The following is an 18,196-nucleotide window of genomic DNA, read 5'->3' on the forward strand; positions in this document are numbered from 1 at the left end:
TTGTTAAAGTCATTGATTAGAAGACGAGTCGATCAGAAGATCAACACCACGCTGGGAAACGGTTTCATTTCATTTGAGTTTTTCTCGTGTCAGGTTTGCTGACACGTTGCTGCCCTTTGACCTTTGACCTTGCTGATGTCAGCATGGTGACATAAGTTTCCTGCAGTCGGAACAAAGTAAGAATCTGGTTTCATGCAGCTCCCTCTGGAGGCCGGGGGGGGGGGCTGCTCGTAAAAACAGACTGTCAGCTTTAAGTAAATGATGAGGCTCCGCTGGGAGGCTTCAGGGGTCAAAGGTCACGGCGAGCTCGCTGGTCAATAAACACTGAAGGACACGTCCTGGAGAATCAGATTTATTTTACTGCAAAACCATCAACAAGCTACTTTTATTCTCACACACACGAAACATTTGGCTAAAAACCAGAAGGTTTAAAATGTACAATATGTTGATCACTGTTATGAAGACGTCTAACAGCTGAGGAACTGGGAAACATCTGGAACATCTAACTGAGCAGCTGAGGACCTGGGGAACATCTGGAACATCTAACTGAGCTTCACAGCTGAGGAACTGGGAAACATCTGGAACATCTAACTGAGCAGCTGAGGAACTGGGAAACATCTGGAACATCTAACAGAGCAGCTGAGGAACTGGGAAACATCTGGAACATCTAACGGAGCTTCACAGCTGAGGAGCTGGGAAACATCTGGAACATCTAACTGAGCAGCTGAGGAACTGGGAAACATCTGGAACATCTAACTGAGCTTAACAGCTGAGGAACTGGGAAACATCTGGAACATCTAACTGAGCTTAACAGCTGAGGAACTGTGGAACATCTGGAACATCTAACTGAGCTTCACAGCTGAGGAACTGGGAAACATCTGGAACATCTAACTGAGCTTCACAGCTGAGGAACTGGGAAACATCTGAAACATCTAACTGAGCTTAGCTGCTGAGGAACTGGGAAACATCTGGAACATCTAACTGAGCTTAGCTGCTGAGGAAATGGGAAACATCTGGAACATCTAACTGAGCTTCACAGCTGAGGAACTGGGAAACATCTGAAACATCTAACTGAGCTTAGCTGCTGAGGAACTGGGAAACATCTGGAACACCTAACTGAGCTTAGCTGCTGAGGAACTGGGAAACATCTGGAACATCTAACTGAGCTTCACAGCTGAGGAACTGGGAAACATCTGGAACATCTAACGGAGCTCAACAGCTGAGGAACTGGGAAACATCTGGAACATCTAACTGAACTTCACAGCTGAGGAACTGGGAAACATCTGGAACATCTAACTGAGCAGCTGAGGAACTGGGAAACATCTGGAACATCTAACTGAGCTTAACAGCTGAGGAACTGGGGAACATCTGGAACATCTAACTGAGCTTCACAGCTGAGGAACTGGGAAACATCTGGAACATCTAACTGCGCTTAGCTGCTGAGGAACTGGGAAACATCTGGAACATCTAACTGAGCAGCTGAGGAACTGGGAAACATCTGGAACATCTAACTGAGCTTCACAGCTGAGGAACTGGGAAACATCTGGAACCATCAAGAAACTGCTGACTGAGCTGATCCTGGATTCAGAAGGAAACATCTCACTGAACTTAGCACAGCATCTGTATGAAGGGGAAATGGTTTAGCACTATATATATATATATATATATATATATATATATATATATTCAAATATACATATATACATATATATACATATATATCTATATATATTTATATATATATAGATATATATATGTATATTTTCTGTCGTGTCTTTGCTAAACGTGAATATAAAACATCACAGCTCGTTGGTGTGGTGTCAGGTTGTCGCTCTGTGGATCTCGTGTGTGTCTGATCTGATTAGTCGCTCGGCTCCAGCTGAGGTCGGCAGTCAGCTGTCACTTCCTGTGACGGATGTGTGTTTCCACACCTGGAGCCGCCCCCCCCCCCCCCCCCCCCCCCCAGGCACAACCAGAGAGACATCTGACTCTAACAGAAACAGAGCCGGACCTGAGAGACAGACACCTTCAGTTCTAACAGAAACAGAGCCGGACCTGAGAGACAGACACCTTCAGTCTGAACCGTCCTCTCGTCTTATCATGTCTTCTTCTTCTTGTTTTCTGCTGTTAGTCTTTTGGTTGTCTGATGCTGTCCAGTTGTGTCTTTGTGTTTGTGTCAAATATGTGTATTTGAAAGTAGAGAGAGAGACAAGAGCAGCTGGACCTTCACACCAGGACCAGACTACCAGGACCACCAGGACATCCTGTCCAGTGTCCTCATGTCCTGTCTGTCTCATCACGTCTCTGCTCCTCAGTCTGTCTCTGGGGACGCTCAGTGATCCGTCTCTAACAGGTTTACTGACTCAGTCTGTTCTGTATTTTTCCATCCACATGATAAAAATGTCTCATCTGTTTGTTTTCAGAATGTTTCACCGTCTCCAACAACAGAAAGTTATTTTCTTAAAAACCAAAAGACTGATTTCATGTTTAAAAACAACACGCGTCTGATGGATGGAGACGGTTCTACAGTCGATAAACTTCAGGTCAGATAAACTTCTGACGAATCACAGGCTCTCTCTCTCTCTCTCTTCTCTCTCTCTCTCTTCTCTCTCTCTCTCTCTCTCTCTCTCTCTCTCTCTCTCTCTCTCTCTCTCTCTCTCTCTCTCTCTCTCTCTCTCTCTCTCTCTCTCTCTCTCTCTCTCTCTCTCTCTCTCTCTCTCTCTCTCTCTCTCTCTCTCTCGAGCAACCGGCCGAGGACGTCCTGCAGGGGGCAGGATCACAGTGGGGGGGGGGGGTGACTGTAATAAAGCAAATAATCTGAGACATGAAGTTTGTTGCTTGAGAGAGAAACCAGCTTATCGCTCAGCTCCCACCAATCAATCACTCGTCGCTAACTAATGGAGCCTGACCGACCGTCCAATCAGGAGCCTCCGTGCTCTGTGAGGTCACCATGAGAAGGAGAGGCTGGCATTTCCTTTCTGCAGATTTCTACACACACGCACACACACGCACACACACACGCACACGCACACACACACACACACGCACACGCACGCACACACACACACACACACACACACACACACGCACACGCACGCACACACACACACACACACACACACGCACACACAGGCACGCACACACACACACACGCACACGCACACGCACACGCACACACACACACACACACGCACACACACACGCACACACACACACAGTGTGTAATGTAAATGTGTCCCAGCTGGACGTGACGCTGGGAACATGGAGGCCGGACGTCTGAGACCAAACCACCGACCAGGACAGGAAACCCACAGGAAGCGCTCTGATTGGACGAGACCTCTGAGAGACGAGGATCAATCTCTGAGAGACGCCTGCAGCCGTTCGGTTACCATGGTGATTTGACCTGATGACAGGTTAGCGAGCTCCACAGATCTGAACCAGGAAGTTACCTGAACGACCACGGCTCCTGCTCCAGAGTCCCGCCCCCCCCCCCCCTCTCTCTTGTCTCTGGAGGTCATGTGATCATGTGTGTGATGATTTGTTGTTATACAAATACACTCCGTGTGTTTTATTGCACTGTGAGATATTTATGTTCTGTGGTTTTTGTATTATTTAGAATCCTGACTGTTCTCATCCAGCTCTGTGCTGTGATTGGCCGACAGCTCAGGGTTCCCACGCGTCTCTGAAGAGATTCCAGAACGTTCTCATGAGAAACATCCAAACATCCTCACCTGGGAACGTTCTGTTCCACATCCTCCGGGTCACCAGGTCCTGTTGGGGTCTCCGGAGCCCCCCCGGCCCCCTGTGCTCGGCCAGGCTCTCGTTCAGAGCGTGAGCGTAGAGCATCACGCCGTCGTGGAAGCCTCCAGCGATCAGGTTGGACTGGAACAGAAGAACATCTCAGATCCACCTCAGTGGGAACAGGTTCAAACTCTGAATCAGATCTCATGTTAGGATTTGAAGACATGAATCAGAAAAACTGGATATGATCTTCTGTTTGTTTTTAAATGTTGGTTCAATCAAACATCTGGATCGATTGTTAATGTCTGGCTCCTCCTCTCACATGCAAACAAGGAACCGAAGAACCAGGAAGCATCAGAGGACGGAGATGATTCTGCTTCATGCAGAACAGGTTTTAACTTGGTAGAAACGCAACAGGTCTCTGACCTGATGTTAGCGCTAACGATGCTAACGACAGCGCTAACGATGCTAACGATGCTAACGATGCTAACAACAGCGCTAACGATGCTAACGATGCTAACGACAGTGTGTTGTACCAGAGAGTCTTCGATGGTGAAGTTGAAGAGTTTCTTTGCGTCGCTCTTCAGAGTTTCAACAAACTGACGATACTCTGGATTCTGCGGCTCCAGGTACGTCAACACCTTCACGCTCTGACAACAACAACAACAACAACAACAACACAACAGGCAGAAAATCAATCACAACAAACAACAACACCACACGGGTTGAGCAGAAGGTTCCCTCACCCTGAAGGCCAGCTGGGCCGTGGAGTCGTCCTGGTCTCCTCGGTACCAGGGTCTCACCGGGCCGCCCCCCCCCAGGCCCTCGGCAAACAGGTCGATGAAGAAGAAGACGTATTCCTGCAGGTCCACGCCCTCCTTCCAGAACTGCACCATCAGACTCCTCAGGATGTCCCAGGAGCAGCACAGGTACACAACTACACAACAACAAGGAGACACACAAACATCACACTTCATCTTCTGAGTTTAACTCTACTGAGTTTTTTCCTCCTTTATCTTTATTGTCTTTATATTCTTGTGTTTTTCCAGCGTCAAAATAATAAAGAAACAATGGAACAGAGACCAACAACCACCTACACCAGTCTGTGGTTGTGTTGTCTCTTTGTGGTTGTTTTGTGTATCGTTGAGGTTGTTTTGTGTCTCTTTGTGGTTGTTTTGTGTATCGTTGAGGTTGTTTTGTGTCTCTTTGAGGTTGTTTTGTGTATCGTTGAGGTTGTTTTGTGTATCGTTGAGGTTGTTTTGTGTCTCTTTGAGGTTGTTTTGTGTATCGTTGAGGTTGTTTTGTGTATCGTTGAGGTTGTTTTGTGTGTCTTTGAGGTTGTTTTGTGTATCGTTGAGGTTGTTTTGTGTCTCTTTGTGGTTGTTTTGTGTCTCTTTGTGGTTGTTTTGTGTATCTTTGTGGTTGTTTTGTATCTCTTTGTGGTTGTTTTATGTCTCTTTGTGGTTGTTTTGTGTCTCTTTGTGGTTGTTTTGTGTATCCTTGTGGTTGTTTTGTGTATCTTTGAGGTTGTTTTGTGTATCTTTGTGGTTGTTTTGTGTATCTTTGAGGTTGTTTTTGTCTCTTTGAAGTTGTTTTGTGTCTCTTTGTGGTTGTTTTGTGTCTCTTTGAGGTTGTTTTGTGTATCGTTGAGGTTGTTTTGTGTATCTTTGAGGTTGTTTCGTGTATCCTTGTGGTTGTTTTGTGTATCTTTGAGGTTGTTTCGTGTATCTTTGTGGTTGTTTTGTGTATCTTTGAGGTTGTTTTTGTCTCTTTGAAGTTGTTTTGTGTCTCTTTGTGGTTGTTTTGTGTCTCTTTGAGGTTGTTTTGTGTATCGTTGAGGTTGTTTTGTGTATCTTTGAGGTTGTTTTGTGTCTCTTTGTGGTTGTTTTGTGTATCTTTGAGGTTGTTTTGTGTGTCTTTGAGGTTGTTTTGTGTGTCTTTGAGGTTGTTTTGTGTCTCTCTCTGTTTTGTGTATCTATGAGGTTGTTTTGTGTGTCTTTGAGGTTGTTCTGTGTCTCTTTGTGGTTGTTTTGTGTATCGTTGAGGTTGTTTTGTGTCTCTTTGTGGTTGTTTTGTGTCTCTTTGAAGTTGTTTTGTGTATCTTTGAGGTTGTTTTGTGTCTCTTTGTGGTTGTTTTGTGTATCTTTGAGGTTGTTTTGTGTCTCTTTGTGGTTGTTTTGTGTATTTTTGTGGTTGTTTTGTGTCTCTCTCTGTTTTGTGTATCTATGAGGTTGTTTTGTGTGTCTTTGAGGTTGTTTTGTGTCTCTTTGTGGTTGTTTTGTGTATCGTTGAGGTTGTTTTGTGTCTCTTTGTGGTTGTTTTGTGTCTCTTTGACGTGGTTTTGTGTCTCTTTGTGGTTGTTTTGTGTCTCTTTATGGTTGTTTTGTGTCTCTTTGACGTGGTTTTGTGTCTCTTTGTGGTTGTTTTGTGTCTCTTTGTGGTTGTTTTGTGTCTCTTTGTGGTTGTTTTGTGTCTCTTTGTGGTTGTTTTGTGTCTCTTTGTGGTTGTTTTGTTATTGAGGTTGTTTTGTGTATCTTTGAGGTTGTTTTGTGTCTCTTTATGGTTGTTTTGTGTATCTTTGAGGTTGTTTTGTGTCTCTTTGAGGTTGTTTTGTGTCTCTTTGTGGTTGTTTTGTGTCTCTTTGTGGTTGTTTTGTGTATCTTTGAGGTTGTTTTGTGTGTCTTTGTGGTTGTTTTGTGTCTCTTTGTGGTTGTTTTGTGTGTCTTTGTGGTTGTTTTGTGTATTTTTGTGGTTGTTTTGTGTCTCTTTGTGGTTGTTTTGTGTCTCTTTGACGTGGTTTTGTGTCTCTTTGTGGTTGTTTTGTGTCTCTTTGTGGTTGTTTTGTGTCTCTTTGATGTGGTTTTGTGTCTCTTTGTGGTTGTTTTGTGTCTCTTTGATGTGGTTTTGTGTCTCTTTGTGGTTGTTTTGTGTCCCCCTGTGGTTGTTTTGTGTCTCTTTGTGGTTGTTTTGTGTCCCCCTGTGGTTGTTTTGTGTCTCTTTGTGGTTGTTTTGTGTATCTATGAGGTTGTTTTGTGTATTTTTGTGGTTGTTTTGTGTGTCTTTGTGGTTGTTTTGTGTCTCTTTGTGGTTGTTTTGTGTGTCTTTGTGGTTGTTTTGTGTATTTTTGTGGTTGTTTTGTGTCTCTTTGTGGTTGTTTTGTGTCTCTTTGACGTGGTTTTGTGTCTCTTTGTGGTTGTTTTGTGTCTCTTTGTGGTTGTTTTGTGTCTCTTTGATGTGGTTTTGTGTCTCTTTGTGGTTGTTTTGTGTCTCTTTGATGTGGTTTTGTGTCTCTTTGTGGTTGTTTTGTGTCCCCCTGTGGTTGTTTTGTGTCTCTTTGTGGTTGTTTTGTGTATCTATGAGGTTGTTTTGTGTATTTTTGTGGTTGTTTTGTGTCTCTTTGTGGTTGTTTTGTGTATCGTTGAGGTTGTTTTGTGTCTCTTTGTGGTTGTTTTGTGTCTCTTTGTGGTTGTTTTGTGTCTCTTTGAAGTTGTCTTGTGTCTCTTTGTGGTTGTTTTGTGTCTCTTTGTGGTTGTTTTGTGTATCTAAGAGGTTGTTTGATTGTCTTTGTTAACATGTTCAGTCAGATCCATGAACACATTGGACCGAGCAGCAGGTCAGAACCAACACACACTTCAGATCCAGTGTCTGGTTTCCTCCTCTGAGGTTTACTGTCCCTGACTGATGACCTCACTGCTGGGCTCGTAAGTAACCATGGTGATTATCACTACCTCCACCCCCCCCCACCCCCTCTAACGAGATCGGTCTGGCAGGAAACTCTCGTTAACTCGTTATCAGCTACAGATCTGTGGTGGTGTGATCTCCACTCAGAACAGAACGAGCTGAGTCAGGATGTGTTCAAGGTGATGATTGATAATCATAACAACTTTCACAACTTCTCACAAATTACTGTCCTTTCTTTTTTAGGTTAGTTCACTTTTAAGATTATGAGAGGAAATGATTTTCCACTTGTTGTCAATCTTGGCTTTGATTTGTCGTATTGGAATAAAAACTCAACTCTTGGAAACAGACATTAAATTAATATTTTATGTTATTATAATTATACTACATATAATTATAAATCTGCTGAAACACATGAACAATCCTCTGTAGCTTCTTACACACACACACACACACACGCACACACACTGCTCCTGAAATGATCTGAGGCCATCTGTAGCCGCTGGCAACACTGTGTGTGTGTGTGTGTGTGTGTGTGTGTGTGTGTGTGTGTGTGTGTGTGTGTGTGTGTGTGTGTGTGTGTGTGTGTGTGTGTGTGTGTGTGTGTGTGTGTGTGTGTGTGTGTGTGTGTGTGTGTGTGTGTCTGTGTGTGTGTGTGTGTGTGTGTGTGTATATTTGTTGTGAAGTCGATCAACATGAAACTCTTCTGGTTCAAGTATCAACACAAAAGGTTCTTTGATGGAAAGAAAGTTTCAATGTTGAGTACACAGTTCCCATGATGCATTTCACCAACAATCAGCCAATCACAGATCTTGAGCCTCTGTGACGAGAGCTGTGATTGGCTGATGAAAGCTCCCAGGAACAGATTTATTTGGCTGAATCAAACCAAACTCAAAACCAAATGGTTCCTGTTTGTACTGCCACGTGTACATGAGAGGGAATTGAGATTCAAACTGAATTAAAACTTTCTGACGTGTCACAAGTGTTTCTGATCAATGAGTGAATATGAATCTGATGTAAATACACCAACACACTAATATTCATAACTTCCACCTTGTTCCCAGTGCCCTCTGGGTTAGTTAATGGTCTGCTAGCTGTAACTGGGGTTGTGTGAGTGTTTCTATCAGCTGACAAATATGTATTAGTGTGTAGTTACACTGGTTTCTATCAGAATAACAAGCTTTACAGTAAAGTACATAAACATGTGTGAAGTATATATAGGATGGAAGAACTCTGCTCCCTTAAATTCCTTTTCCTGATTATTTGCAGGTGTACACACACACACACAGACACACACCCACACACACACACACACACACACACACACACACGCACACACACACACACACACAGACACACACACACACACACTCACACACACGCACACACGCACACACACACAGACACACACACACACACACACACACGCACACACACACACACACACAGACACACACACACACACACACACCTGTGTCTGAACTGAACTCTTTAGAAAATGACCTAGCGATGGAGGAATGTGACGGAGTCCCCACAGAGACGGACAAACCAGAACCCAAACACACGGGGGCGGAGTCAGAAACTACTGGAGCAAAAAGATCAAATAATTATTAACCATCATTTAACGAAGAGAAACGACAGGAGGAGAAAAACAACATGGAGGAGGAGAGGGAAATAAAGATGTGAACAGGAGAGAAGAGCAGTCGTCCTCTAACCAGAAGGTCGGCTGTTCGATTCCCAGGCTTCACCACCTGCACGCCAAGGTGCCCCCCCCCCCATAGATGCACTAGATGTTAGTCGCTTTGGATAAAACCGTCAGATAAGTGACATGTAATGAAACAGTGAGTGATATGATTTGTGTCAGGAAGCAAAGAAGGAAGGAAGGAAGGAAGGAAGGAAGGAAGGAAGGAAGGTAGGAAGGAAAGAAGGAAGGAAGGAAGGAAGGAAGGAAGGAAGCAAAGAAGGAAGGAAGGAAGGAAGGAAGGAAGGAAGGAAGGAAGGAAGGATGGAAGGAAGGAAGGAAGGAAGGAAGGAAGGAAGGAAGGAAGGAAGGAAGGAAGGAAGGAAGGATGGATGGAAGGAAGGAAAGAAGGAAGGAAGGAAGGAAGCAAAGAAGGAAGGAAGGAAGGAAGGATGGAAGGAAGGAAGGAAGGAAGCAAAGAAGGAAGGAAGGAAGGATGGAAGGAAGCAAAGAAGGAAGGAAGGATGGAAGGATGGAAGGAAGGAAGTAAAGAAGGAAGGAAGCAAAGAAGGAAGGAAGGAAAGATGGAAGGAAGCAAAGAAGGAAGGATGGAAGGAAGGAAGGAAGGAAGGAAGGAAGGAAGGAAGGAAGGAAGGAAGGAAGGAAGGAAGGAAGGAAGGAAGGACGGAAGGAAGGTAGGAAGGAAGGAAGGAAGGAAGGAAGGAAGGAAGGAAGGAAGGAAGGAAGGAAGGAAGGAAGGAAGGAAGCAAAGAAGGAAGGAAGGAAGGAAGGATGGAAGGAAGGAAGGAAGGAAGCAAAGAAGGAAGGAAGGAAGGATGGAAGGAAGCAAAGAAGGAAGGAAGGATGGAAGGATGGAAGGAAGGAAGTAAAGAAGGAAGGAAGCAAAGAAGGAAGGAAGGAAAGATGGAAGGAAGCAAAGAAGGAAGGATGGAAGGAAGGAAGGAAGGAAGGAAGGAAGGAAGGAAGGAAGGAAGGTAGGTAGGAAGGAAGGAAGGAAGGAAGGAAGGAAGGAAGGAAGGAAGGAAGGAAGGAAGGAAGGAAGGAAGGAAGGAAGGAAGGAAGGTAGGAAGGAAGGTAGGAAGGAAGGAAGGAAGGAAGGTAGGAAGGATGGAAGGAAGGAAGGAAGGAAAAGGAAGGAAGGAAGGAAGGAAGGAAGGAAGGAAGGAAGGAAGGAAGGAAGGAAGGAAGGAAGGAAGGAAGGAAGGAAGGAAGGAAGGTGGCTGACCTCTGCCGTTCTCTCTGATGTCCTGCACTAGAGACTTGAAGTTGACGTCAGCGTCGATGGCGTGGTCGCGGGTGGTGATGCTGCGGTTGCCTAGCTGCGTGTACAACCCCTCGATGGCGAAGTAGCACTGGCGGTCGTCGTTGGCGTCCTTGTTGTCGCTGAAGATGAGCATGGCGTGCTGCCGCCAGCCAAACATCTCCTGGATCCTGGCGCCAAATTCCCCCAGCTTCTTGTGGGTGGGGCCTGTGTTGGTGACCGCCGCGTAGAGTTCAAAGCCGATAGCGCGGGCGCCGGCTGTCACCATGGGAACCCCCCAGTGGGTTGTGAAGCGGGCGACAGGCGAGGAGGAGTAGTCGCAGCCGGGGCCGATGAAGGCCCAGGGGTCATGTGACATCTTGAGGTCAACGGCGACCAGTGGCGCCATGGAGTCCGAGCAGAAGCCGTCGCGGTTTTCCGAGCTGCCGTTAACGAGCCGCAGCTTTAGGCCCGGCAGCAGCCAGGGGTCAGAGTTCACCCGCTGCACCGCCTGGTGGAGGGCCGGCGCCACGCGAGGCCACGCCCACGCATAGTCTGTGTTAGTGAGAGGCAAGATGGCTGCCAGGATCACCTCCTGGAGATCCTCTGAGGAGTTGACAGCTGAGAGCGAGGACGCACCTGACGGAGGGAGGAGGAGGAGGAGGAGGAGGAGGAGGAGGAAGGAGGGACGCCACCGCCCGGACGCCATGATGACCAGGAGCCGCCTGTCAGACGAGCTGCAGGGAGAAACAGACCAGTCGAGGATTATGAATCAAACCTTTCCACAGTTTCATGAACTTTTTCATAATAAAGTCTGAATGTGAAAAGATAAACACGCCCCCATCCAGCCGCCGCTGAGACTTCTGGGAGATTAACCACGTGGTCATGTGACCTGCTGCTGTGCATTTAGACATATACCAATCAAATCCTTTATTTTGTTTATTGTTAAAAACGTATAACTCACATATTAATAAAACATCATGATGAAAATGATATTTTACACACTGGACCTTTAAAAGGACACACAAACACACAGTTAATAAACACACACAAACACACAGTTAATAAACACACAAACATCACAACTCTATTAAACTAACTGAAGAACAGAATGAAACAGGAAACTGAACCTCAAGATGTAACTCAGAGATACTGTGATGTCACTGTGTGTGTCTGTGTGAGTGTGTGTGAGTCTGTGTGTGTGAGTCTGTGTGTCTGTGTGAGTCTGTGTGTGTATGTGTATGTCTGTGTGTTTGTGTGTCTGTGTGTGTTTGTGTCTGTGTGTGTTTGTGTGTTTGTGTCTGTGTGTGTTTGTGTGTCTGTGTGTCTGTGTGTGTTTGTGTGTTTGTGTGTTTGTGTGTTTGTGTGTGTTTCTGTTTCTGTTTGTGTCTGTGTGTGTTTGTGTGTCTGTGTGTCTGTGTGTGTTTGTGTGTTTGTGTGTTTGTGTCTGTGTGTGTTTGTGTGTTTGTGTGTGAGTCTGTCTTTATGTGTGTACGAGTGTGTGTGTGTGTGTCTGTGTGTGTGTGTCTGTGTGTGTATGTGAGCCATTGTTCTCCAGCAGTCTTCAGTCTTATGTAAGTGTTGTTGCGAAACAGCAGCAGAGACGAATGAAGAACACACAAACACACACAGAGTGGATCAGGAACACGTCAGGAACACGTCAGGAACACGACAGGAACATGAGAGGAACACGTCAGGAACACGTCAAGAACACGTCAGGAAAACGACAGGAAAATGAGAGGACCACGTGAGGAACACGAGAGGAACACGTCAGGAACACGAGAGGAACACGTCAGGAACACGTCAGGAACACGAGAGGAACACGTCAGGAACACGAGAGGAACACGTCAGGAACACGTCAGGAACACGTCAGGAACACGTCAGGTACAAGACAGGAACACGTCAGGAACATGTCAGGAACACGACAGGAACATGAGAGGAACACGTCAGGAACACGTCAAGAACACGTCAGGAAAACGACAGGAAAATGAGAGGACCACGTGAGGAACACGAGAGGAACACGTCAGGAACACGAGAGGAACACGTCAGGAACACGTCAGGAACACGAGAGGAACACGTCAGGAACACGAGAGGAACACATCAGGAACACGTCAGGAACACGTCAGGAACAAGACAGGAACACGTCAGGAACACTTCTGGAACATGTCAGGAACACGACAGGAACATGAGAGGAACACGTCAAGAACACTTCTGGAACATGTCAGGAACACGACAGGAACATGAGAGGAACACGTCAGGAACACGTCAGGAACACGTCAGGAAAACGACAGGAAAATGAGAGGACCACGTGAGGAACACGAGAGGAACACGTCAGGAACACGAGAGGAACACGTCAGGAACACGTCAGGAACACGAGAGGAACACGTCAGGAACACGAGAGGAACACGTCAGGAACACGTCAGGAACACGTCAGGAACACGTCAGGTACAAGACAGGAACACGTCAGGAACACGTCAGGAACACGTCAGGTACACGAGAGGAACACGTCAGGAACACGTCAGGTACAAGACAGGAACACGTCAGGAACACGTCAGGAACACGTCAGGTACACGAGAGGAACACGTCAGGAACACGTCAGGAACACGTCAGGTACACGAGAGGAACACGTCAGGAACACGTCAGGAAAACGACAGGAAAACGAGAGGAACACGTCAGGAACACGTCAGGAACACGAGAGGAACACGTCAGGAACACGAGAGGAACACGTCAGGAACACGTCAGGAACACGTCAGGAACACGTCAGGAACACGTCAGGTACAAGACAGGAACACGTCAGGAACACGTCAGGAACACGTCAGGTACACGAGAGGAACACGTCAGGAACACGTCAGGTACAAGACAGGAACACGTCAGGAACACGTCAGGAACACGTCAGGAACACGTCAGGTACACGAGAGGAACACGTCAGGAACACGTCAGGAACACGTCAGGTACACGAGAGGAACACGTCAGGAACACGTCAGGAACACGTCAGGAACACGTCAGGAACACAAGAGGAACATGTCAGGAACACGACAGGAAAACGAGAGGACCACGTCAGGAACACGTCAGGAACACGAGAGGAACACGTCAGGAAAACGACAGGAAAACGAGAGGAACACGTGAGGAACATGACAGGAACACGTCCGGAAAACGACAGGAACACGAGAGGAACACGTCAGGAACACGACAGGAACACGTCAAGAACACATAAGGAACACGTCAGGAACAAGACAGGAACACGACAGGAACACGTCAGAAACACGTCAGGAACACGACAGGAACACGACAGGAACACGAGAGGAACATGTCAGGAACATGAGAGGAACATGTCAGGAACACGAGAGGAACACGAGAGGAACACGTGAGGAACACGACAGGACCACGTCAGGAACACGTCAGGAACATGACAGGAACACGTCAGAAACACGTCAGGAACACGTCAGGAACACGACAGGAACACGAGAGGAACACGTCAGGAACATGAGAGGAACATGTCAGGAACACGAGAGGAACACGAGAGGAACACGTGAGGAACACGACAGGACCACGTCAGGAACACGTCAGGAACATGACAGGAACACGAGAGGAACACGTCAAGAACACGTCAGGAACACGTCAAGAACATGACAGGAACACGTCAGGAACACAACAGGAACACGTCAGGTACAAGACAGGAACACGTCAGGAAAACGAAAGGAACACGTTAGGAACACATTGGGAACACGTCAAGAACACTTCTGGAACATGTCAGGAACACGACAGGAACACGACAGGAACATGAGAGGAACACGTCAGGTACACATCAGGAACACGACAGGAACACGTCAGGAACACGTCAGGAACACGAGAGGAACACGAGAGGACCACGAGAGGAACACGTCAGGAACACGAGAGGAACACGTCAGGAACACGAGAGGAACACGACAGGAACATGAGAGGAACACGTCAGGTACACATCAGGAACACGACAGGAACACGTCAGGAACACGTCAGGAACACGAGAGGAACACGAGAGGACCACGAGAGGAACACGTCAGGAACACGAGAGGAACACGAGAGGACCACGAGAGGAACACGTCAGGAACACGAGAGGAACACGTCAGGAACACGTTAGGAACACGTCAGGAACATGACAGGTCTCAAAGCTTGGTTCAGTAATCGTTGGTCGAGCCTTCGTTGCTTAGCGACAGCGGGATGAGTTTGTCGGGCTTTGGAAAGTCTCGTTGTGCTGATGTGACCAAAAGGAAAATTCATATAAATCCGTCAAACAGCGGCTGCAGTGAACTCTTAGTTTTAAGATTCAGGGGCAAGTTCACGTGAAGATCTCCAGCAAAGAGGTGGAAAGAGACATCATGTTTTTCAAATATTGATGCTAGGGGCAGCATATATAATGAAAATAGGATGCGGCCTAGAAGGGATCCTTGAGGGAAACCACATGTAAGTGAGGCCGCCCCAGAGGTGTCACCACCCAGGTGGACAGAGAAACTCCTCAGTGCTAACCCTGACCCTCCCACAGAGTTCTCCAGACCTGATGGAGTGATGGAAGCTCTGGACAGCAGCCGTCACCTCTAGGAGCTCCAGGACATCAGCGTCTCCTGAATCAACAGTGAACATCTGATGGTTTAAAACTCTTAAAGAGACGTTTCCGTGCTGTGGCCCTGTTTAAACCAGACAGCTTCTCATACACATTATTGTCGAATAGATCTTTTTGCAGATGGGTGAGAACTACCTTCTCTTGGACTTTGACAAGAAAGGCCATTGAGCCAGGGAGAACAGGGGGGGGGGCTGGGACACAAGCAGAGAGAAGACCGGTGTTGATCTGTGAACACATGAGCTACCAGTGTCACAGACCTGCCTACAAAGACCAGCAGGGATGTGATCTGAGGGGCCGCAGGTGGTGGACCACCTCGGACCAGGAGGAGATGGATGTGACTCCAGCTGATCCGATGAGCGCAGAGGAGGGGGGAGGGGGATGTTCAGGGGGCGGAGTTACAGATGACAACTGACATCTTCTCAACACAGAATTTAAGAGAAGAATCCCAGAGACCGAGTCAGATATGAACTGAGTTCCTGCTCAGTCAGATTCCAGGTGTCACTGAGCCGCTCCAGATGTTTCACCATCTCCTGAAAGTGCTTCAGTGTGTTTCATCCTCAGATCATCAAGAACATCTCCTCCACCGAGCAGGAGACCAGAGCAACACCAGCCTCCTGCACAGCAAGGAGGTTCCACTTGGATTGATGTTATCTATATAAATATAAACACTATGAAATACATTTATAAATATATGTATTATATAAACACATCACTTTATGTTAAATATTAAATATTATTATCTCAGAAATATGAGAGTTTGATTTTCAACTATGAATATTTCAGGTAATATCAGTTTATCAGTGAATCTGTTGAATATTTAAACGCATTGATTATTGATCATAACAACGGTTCGAGCTGAAGTTTGTTTCAGGTCTTTACCTGCTGAGGTCAGTTCGATGCTTCCTGCAGCTTCATGGGTCCAGGAGAAGAAGAGGAGGAAGAAGAAGAAGAAGAGGAGGATGGAGAAGAAGAGGAGGAAGAAGAAGAACAAGAAGAACAAGAAGAACAAGAAGAACAAGAAGAACAAGAAGAAGAGGAGGAAGGAGAAGAAGAAGAGGAAGAAGAAGAGGAGGAGGAGGAGGAAGAAGAAGAGGAGGAAGAAGAAGAACAAGAAGAACAAGAAGAACAAGAAGAACTAAAAGAACTAGAAGAAGAACAAGAAGAACAAGAAGAGGAGGAAGAAGAAGAACAAGAAGAACAAGAAGAAGAACAAGAAGAAGAACAAGAAGAAGCACAAGAAGAATCAGAGGAAGAAGAAGCAAGAAAAGAATCTGGATCTGTCCGGGTTCGCACCGGAGAAGGTCGAGCCCGCAGCTCTGTCGGTCCGTCACGTTCCGGTTGTGTCTCACGCTGACCGGGGACTGACGAGCGGGTCCGTCCCGGTGGCTCCCGGTCCAGTGGCTGGTTCCTCTCCGGTTCAGTGGCTGGTTCCTCTCCGGTTCAGTTGCTGGTTCCTCTCCGGTTCAGTGGCTGGTTCCTCTCCGGTTCAGTGGCTGGTTCCTCTCCGGTTCAGTGGCTGGTTCCTCTCCGGTTCAGTTGCTGGTTCCTCTCCGGTCCAGTGGCTGGTTCCTCTCCGGTCCAGTGGCTGGTTCCTCTCCGGTTCAGTTGCTGGTTCCTCTCCGGTCCAGTGGCTGGTTCCTCTCCGGTCCAGTGGCTGGTTCCTCTCCGGTCCAGTGGCTGGTTCCTCTCCGGTTCAGTGGCTGGTTCCTCTCCGGTTCAGTTGCTGGTTCCTCTCCGGTCCGTCAGTGCACACACCGAGGCGCACCAGCGGGCACGCGCACACGGGCACACTCTTGCTGGTGAAGTTGGGGGGCGGGACGGGGGGGGGGGGGGGGTTGATGACGAGGCCCAGGGGACGCACGTGTATATATGTTGGTGCACGAGCATGTAAATTAATCACGTTGAGTGTTATTAATATAAAACCTCAGACTGGCTTTGTTTATGGCGCCACCTGGTGGAGGCTTCACTTAATAATCTGTCCACACACATGGTTATAGTTCCATACACAGTGACTGTATATAAATATGATCAGTGACTGTATATAAATATGATCAGTGACTGTATATAAAGATGATCAGTGACTGTATATAAAGATGATCAGTGACTGTATATAAAGATGATCAGTGACTGTATATAAATATTATAAACAGTGATGATCTCGAGGCCCCTCCCACTCAGTCTCAGCTGTCAATCAATCAGCTGTTTTTTATTTAAACAAATAACTGATAAACACCAAACTGATCAGAAACATGAAGAAAGGAACAGATCCTGATCAGAGGAAACAAGGACACACAACTGAATGTGTATTTATTATGGAGCAAGACAAGCGTCAGATTTATTAACCCTCCGACGTCACCACTGTCACGTGATGTCAGAATGTGTGTGTGTGTTCATAAAGTAAATGGACACACACACAATGAACCACTGACTGTGTGTGTGTGTGTGTGTGTGTGTTTTTACAGGATACACCCGGTTGACCAGGAAATCACTTTGTAACACAAACACTCTTTGTAGCTCTTCCTGGAAATGATCACCACACACACACACACACACACACACACACACACACACGCACACACACACACACACACACACACACACACACACACACACACACACACACACACACACACACACACACACACACACACACACACACACACACACACACACACACAGCCCCTCCCCCACACACACACTCACTCACCTTAATGAAAACCCTCTCGCTGCACTTGAACGCACCAAACTGTCCAGTAGTGATGTCACTGATAAGCCCCGCCCTCTCTCTGTGGTTAATTGGAACCCGTCAGACTGAATAAAGACGCATCTCTACTTCCTGCCACACAGGAAACGCTGCCAGTGACAGCCACCAGGGGGCGGAGCGAATCGACCAGCTGCTAATGTGGAGACAGGAAGTCGCCTCCGATTATGAAAACGTAAAGTTTTAATGTTTTCAACTATAAGTTTTAATATTTTCTAGGGTTGTCACGTTAGAGAAAACTCTGTTGTCACGGAGATGAAACTGAATCATGTGACATCACCTACACTGTAAAATCACTCCAGACGTTCAAAGTTCAGATTAAAGTGTAAAAACTGCCCGGCTACTTTTACATTTTAAAAGGTTGTGTTCTACTTGTGTATTTGTACATTGACCTTTTGACCTCCTGCTTTCATTGAGTTGTTTGTTTGTTTGTTTGTTTGTTTGTTTGTTGGGAGGATTTTGCTCAAACTCCAGAAT

The 18,196-nt window shown here is 46.6% G+C and overlaps 1 protein-coding gene across 1 annotated transcript in view; it reads right to left on the reverse strand.

Moving 5' to 3' along the window:
* npr1a (natriuretic peptide receptor 1a) overlaps positions 1–17,694 on the reverse strand; it is a 26,292-nt gene extending 8,598 nt beyond the window's left edge. The window contains exons 1-5 of the mRNA XM_061092268.1: positions 17,666–17,694; positions 10,347–11,098; positions 4,488–4,678; positions 4,278–4,391; positions 3,732–3,882 (exon numbers count right to left, since the gene is read on the reverse strand). Coding sequence (XP_060948251.1) covers positions 3,732–3,882; positions 4,278–4,391; positions 4,488–4,678; positions 10,347–11,070 — 1,180 coding nt within the window. The 5' untranslated portion in view covers positions 11,071–11,098; positions 17,666–17,694. The remainder of the gene's footprint in view (positions 1–3,731; positions 3,883–4,277; positions 4,392–4,487; positions 4,679–10,346; positions 11,099–17,665) is intronic.
* Positions 17,695–18,196: the final 502 nt, after the last annotated feature.

Source organism: Limanda limanda, chromosome 19 (genome assembly GCF_963576545.1).
Source record: "Limanda limanda chromosome 19, fLimLim1.1, whole genome shotgun sequence".
NCBI lineage: Eukaryota > Metazoa > Chordata > Actinopteri > Pleuronectiformes > Pleuronectidae > Limanda > Limanda limanda.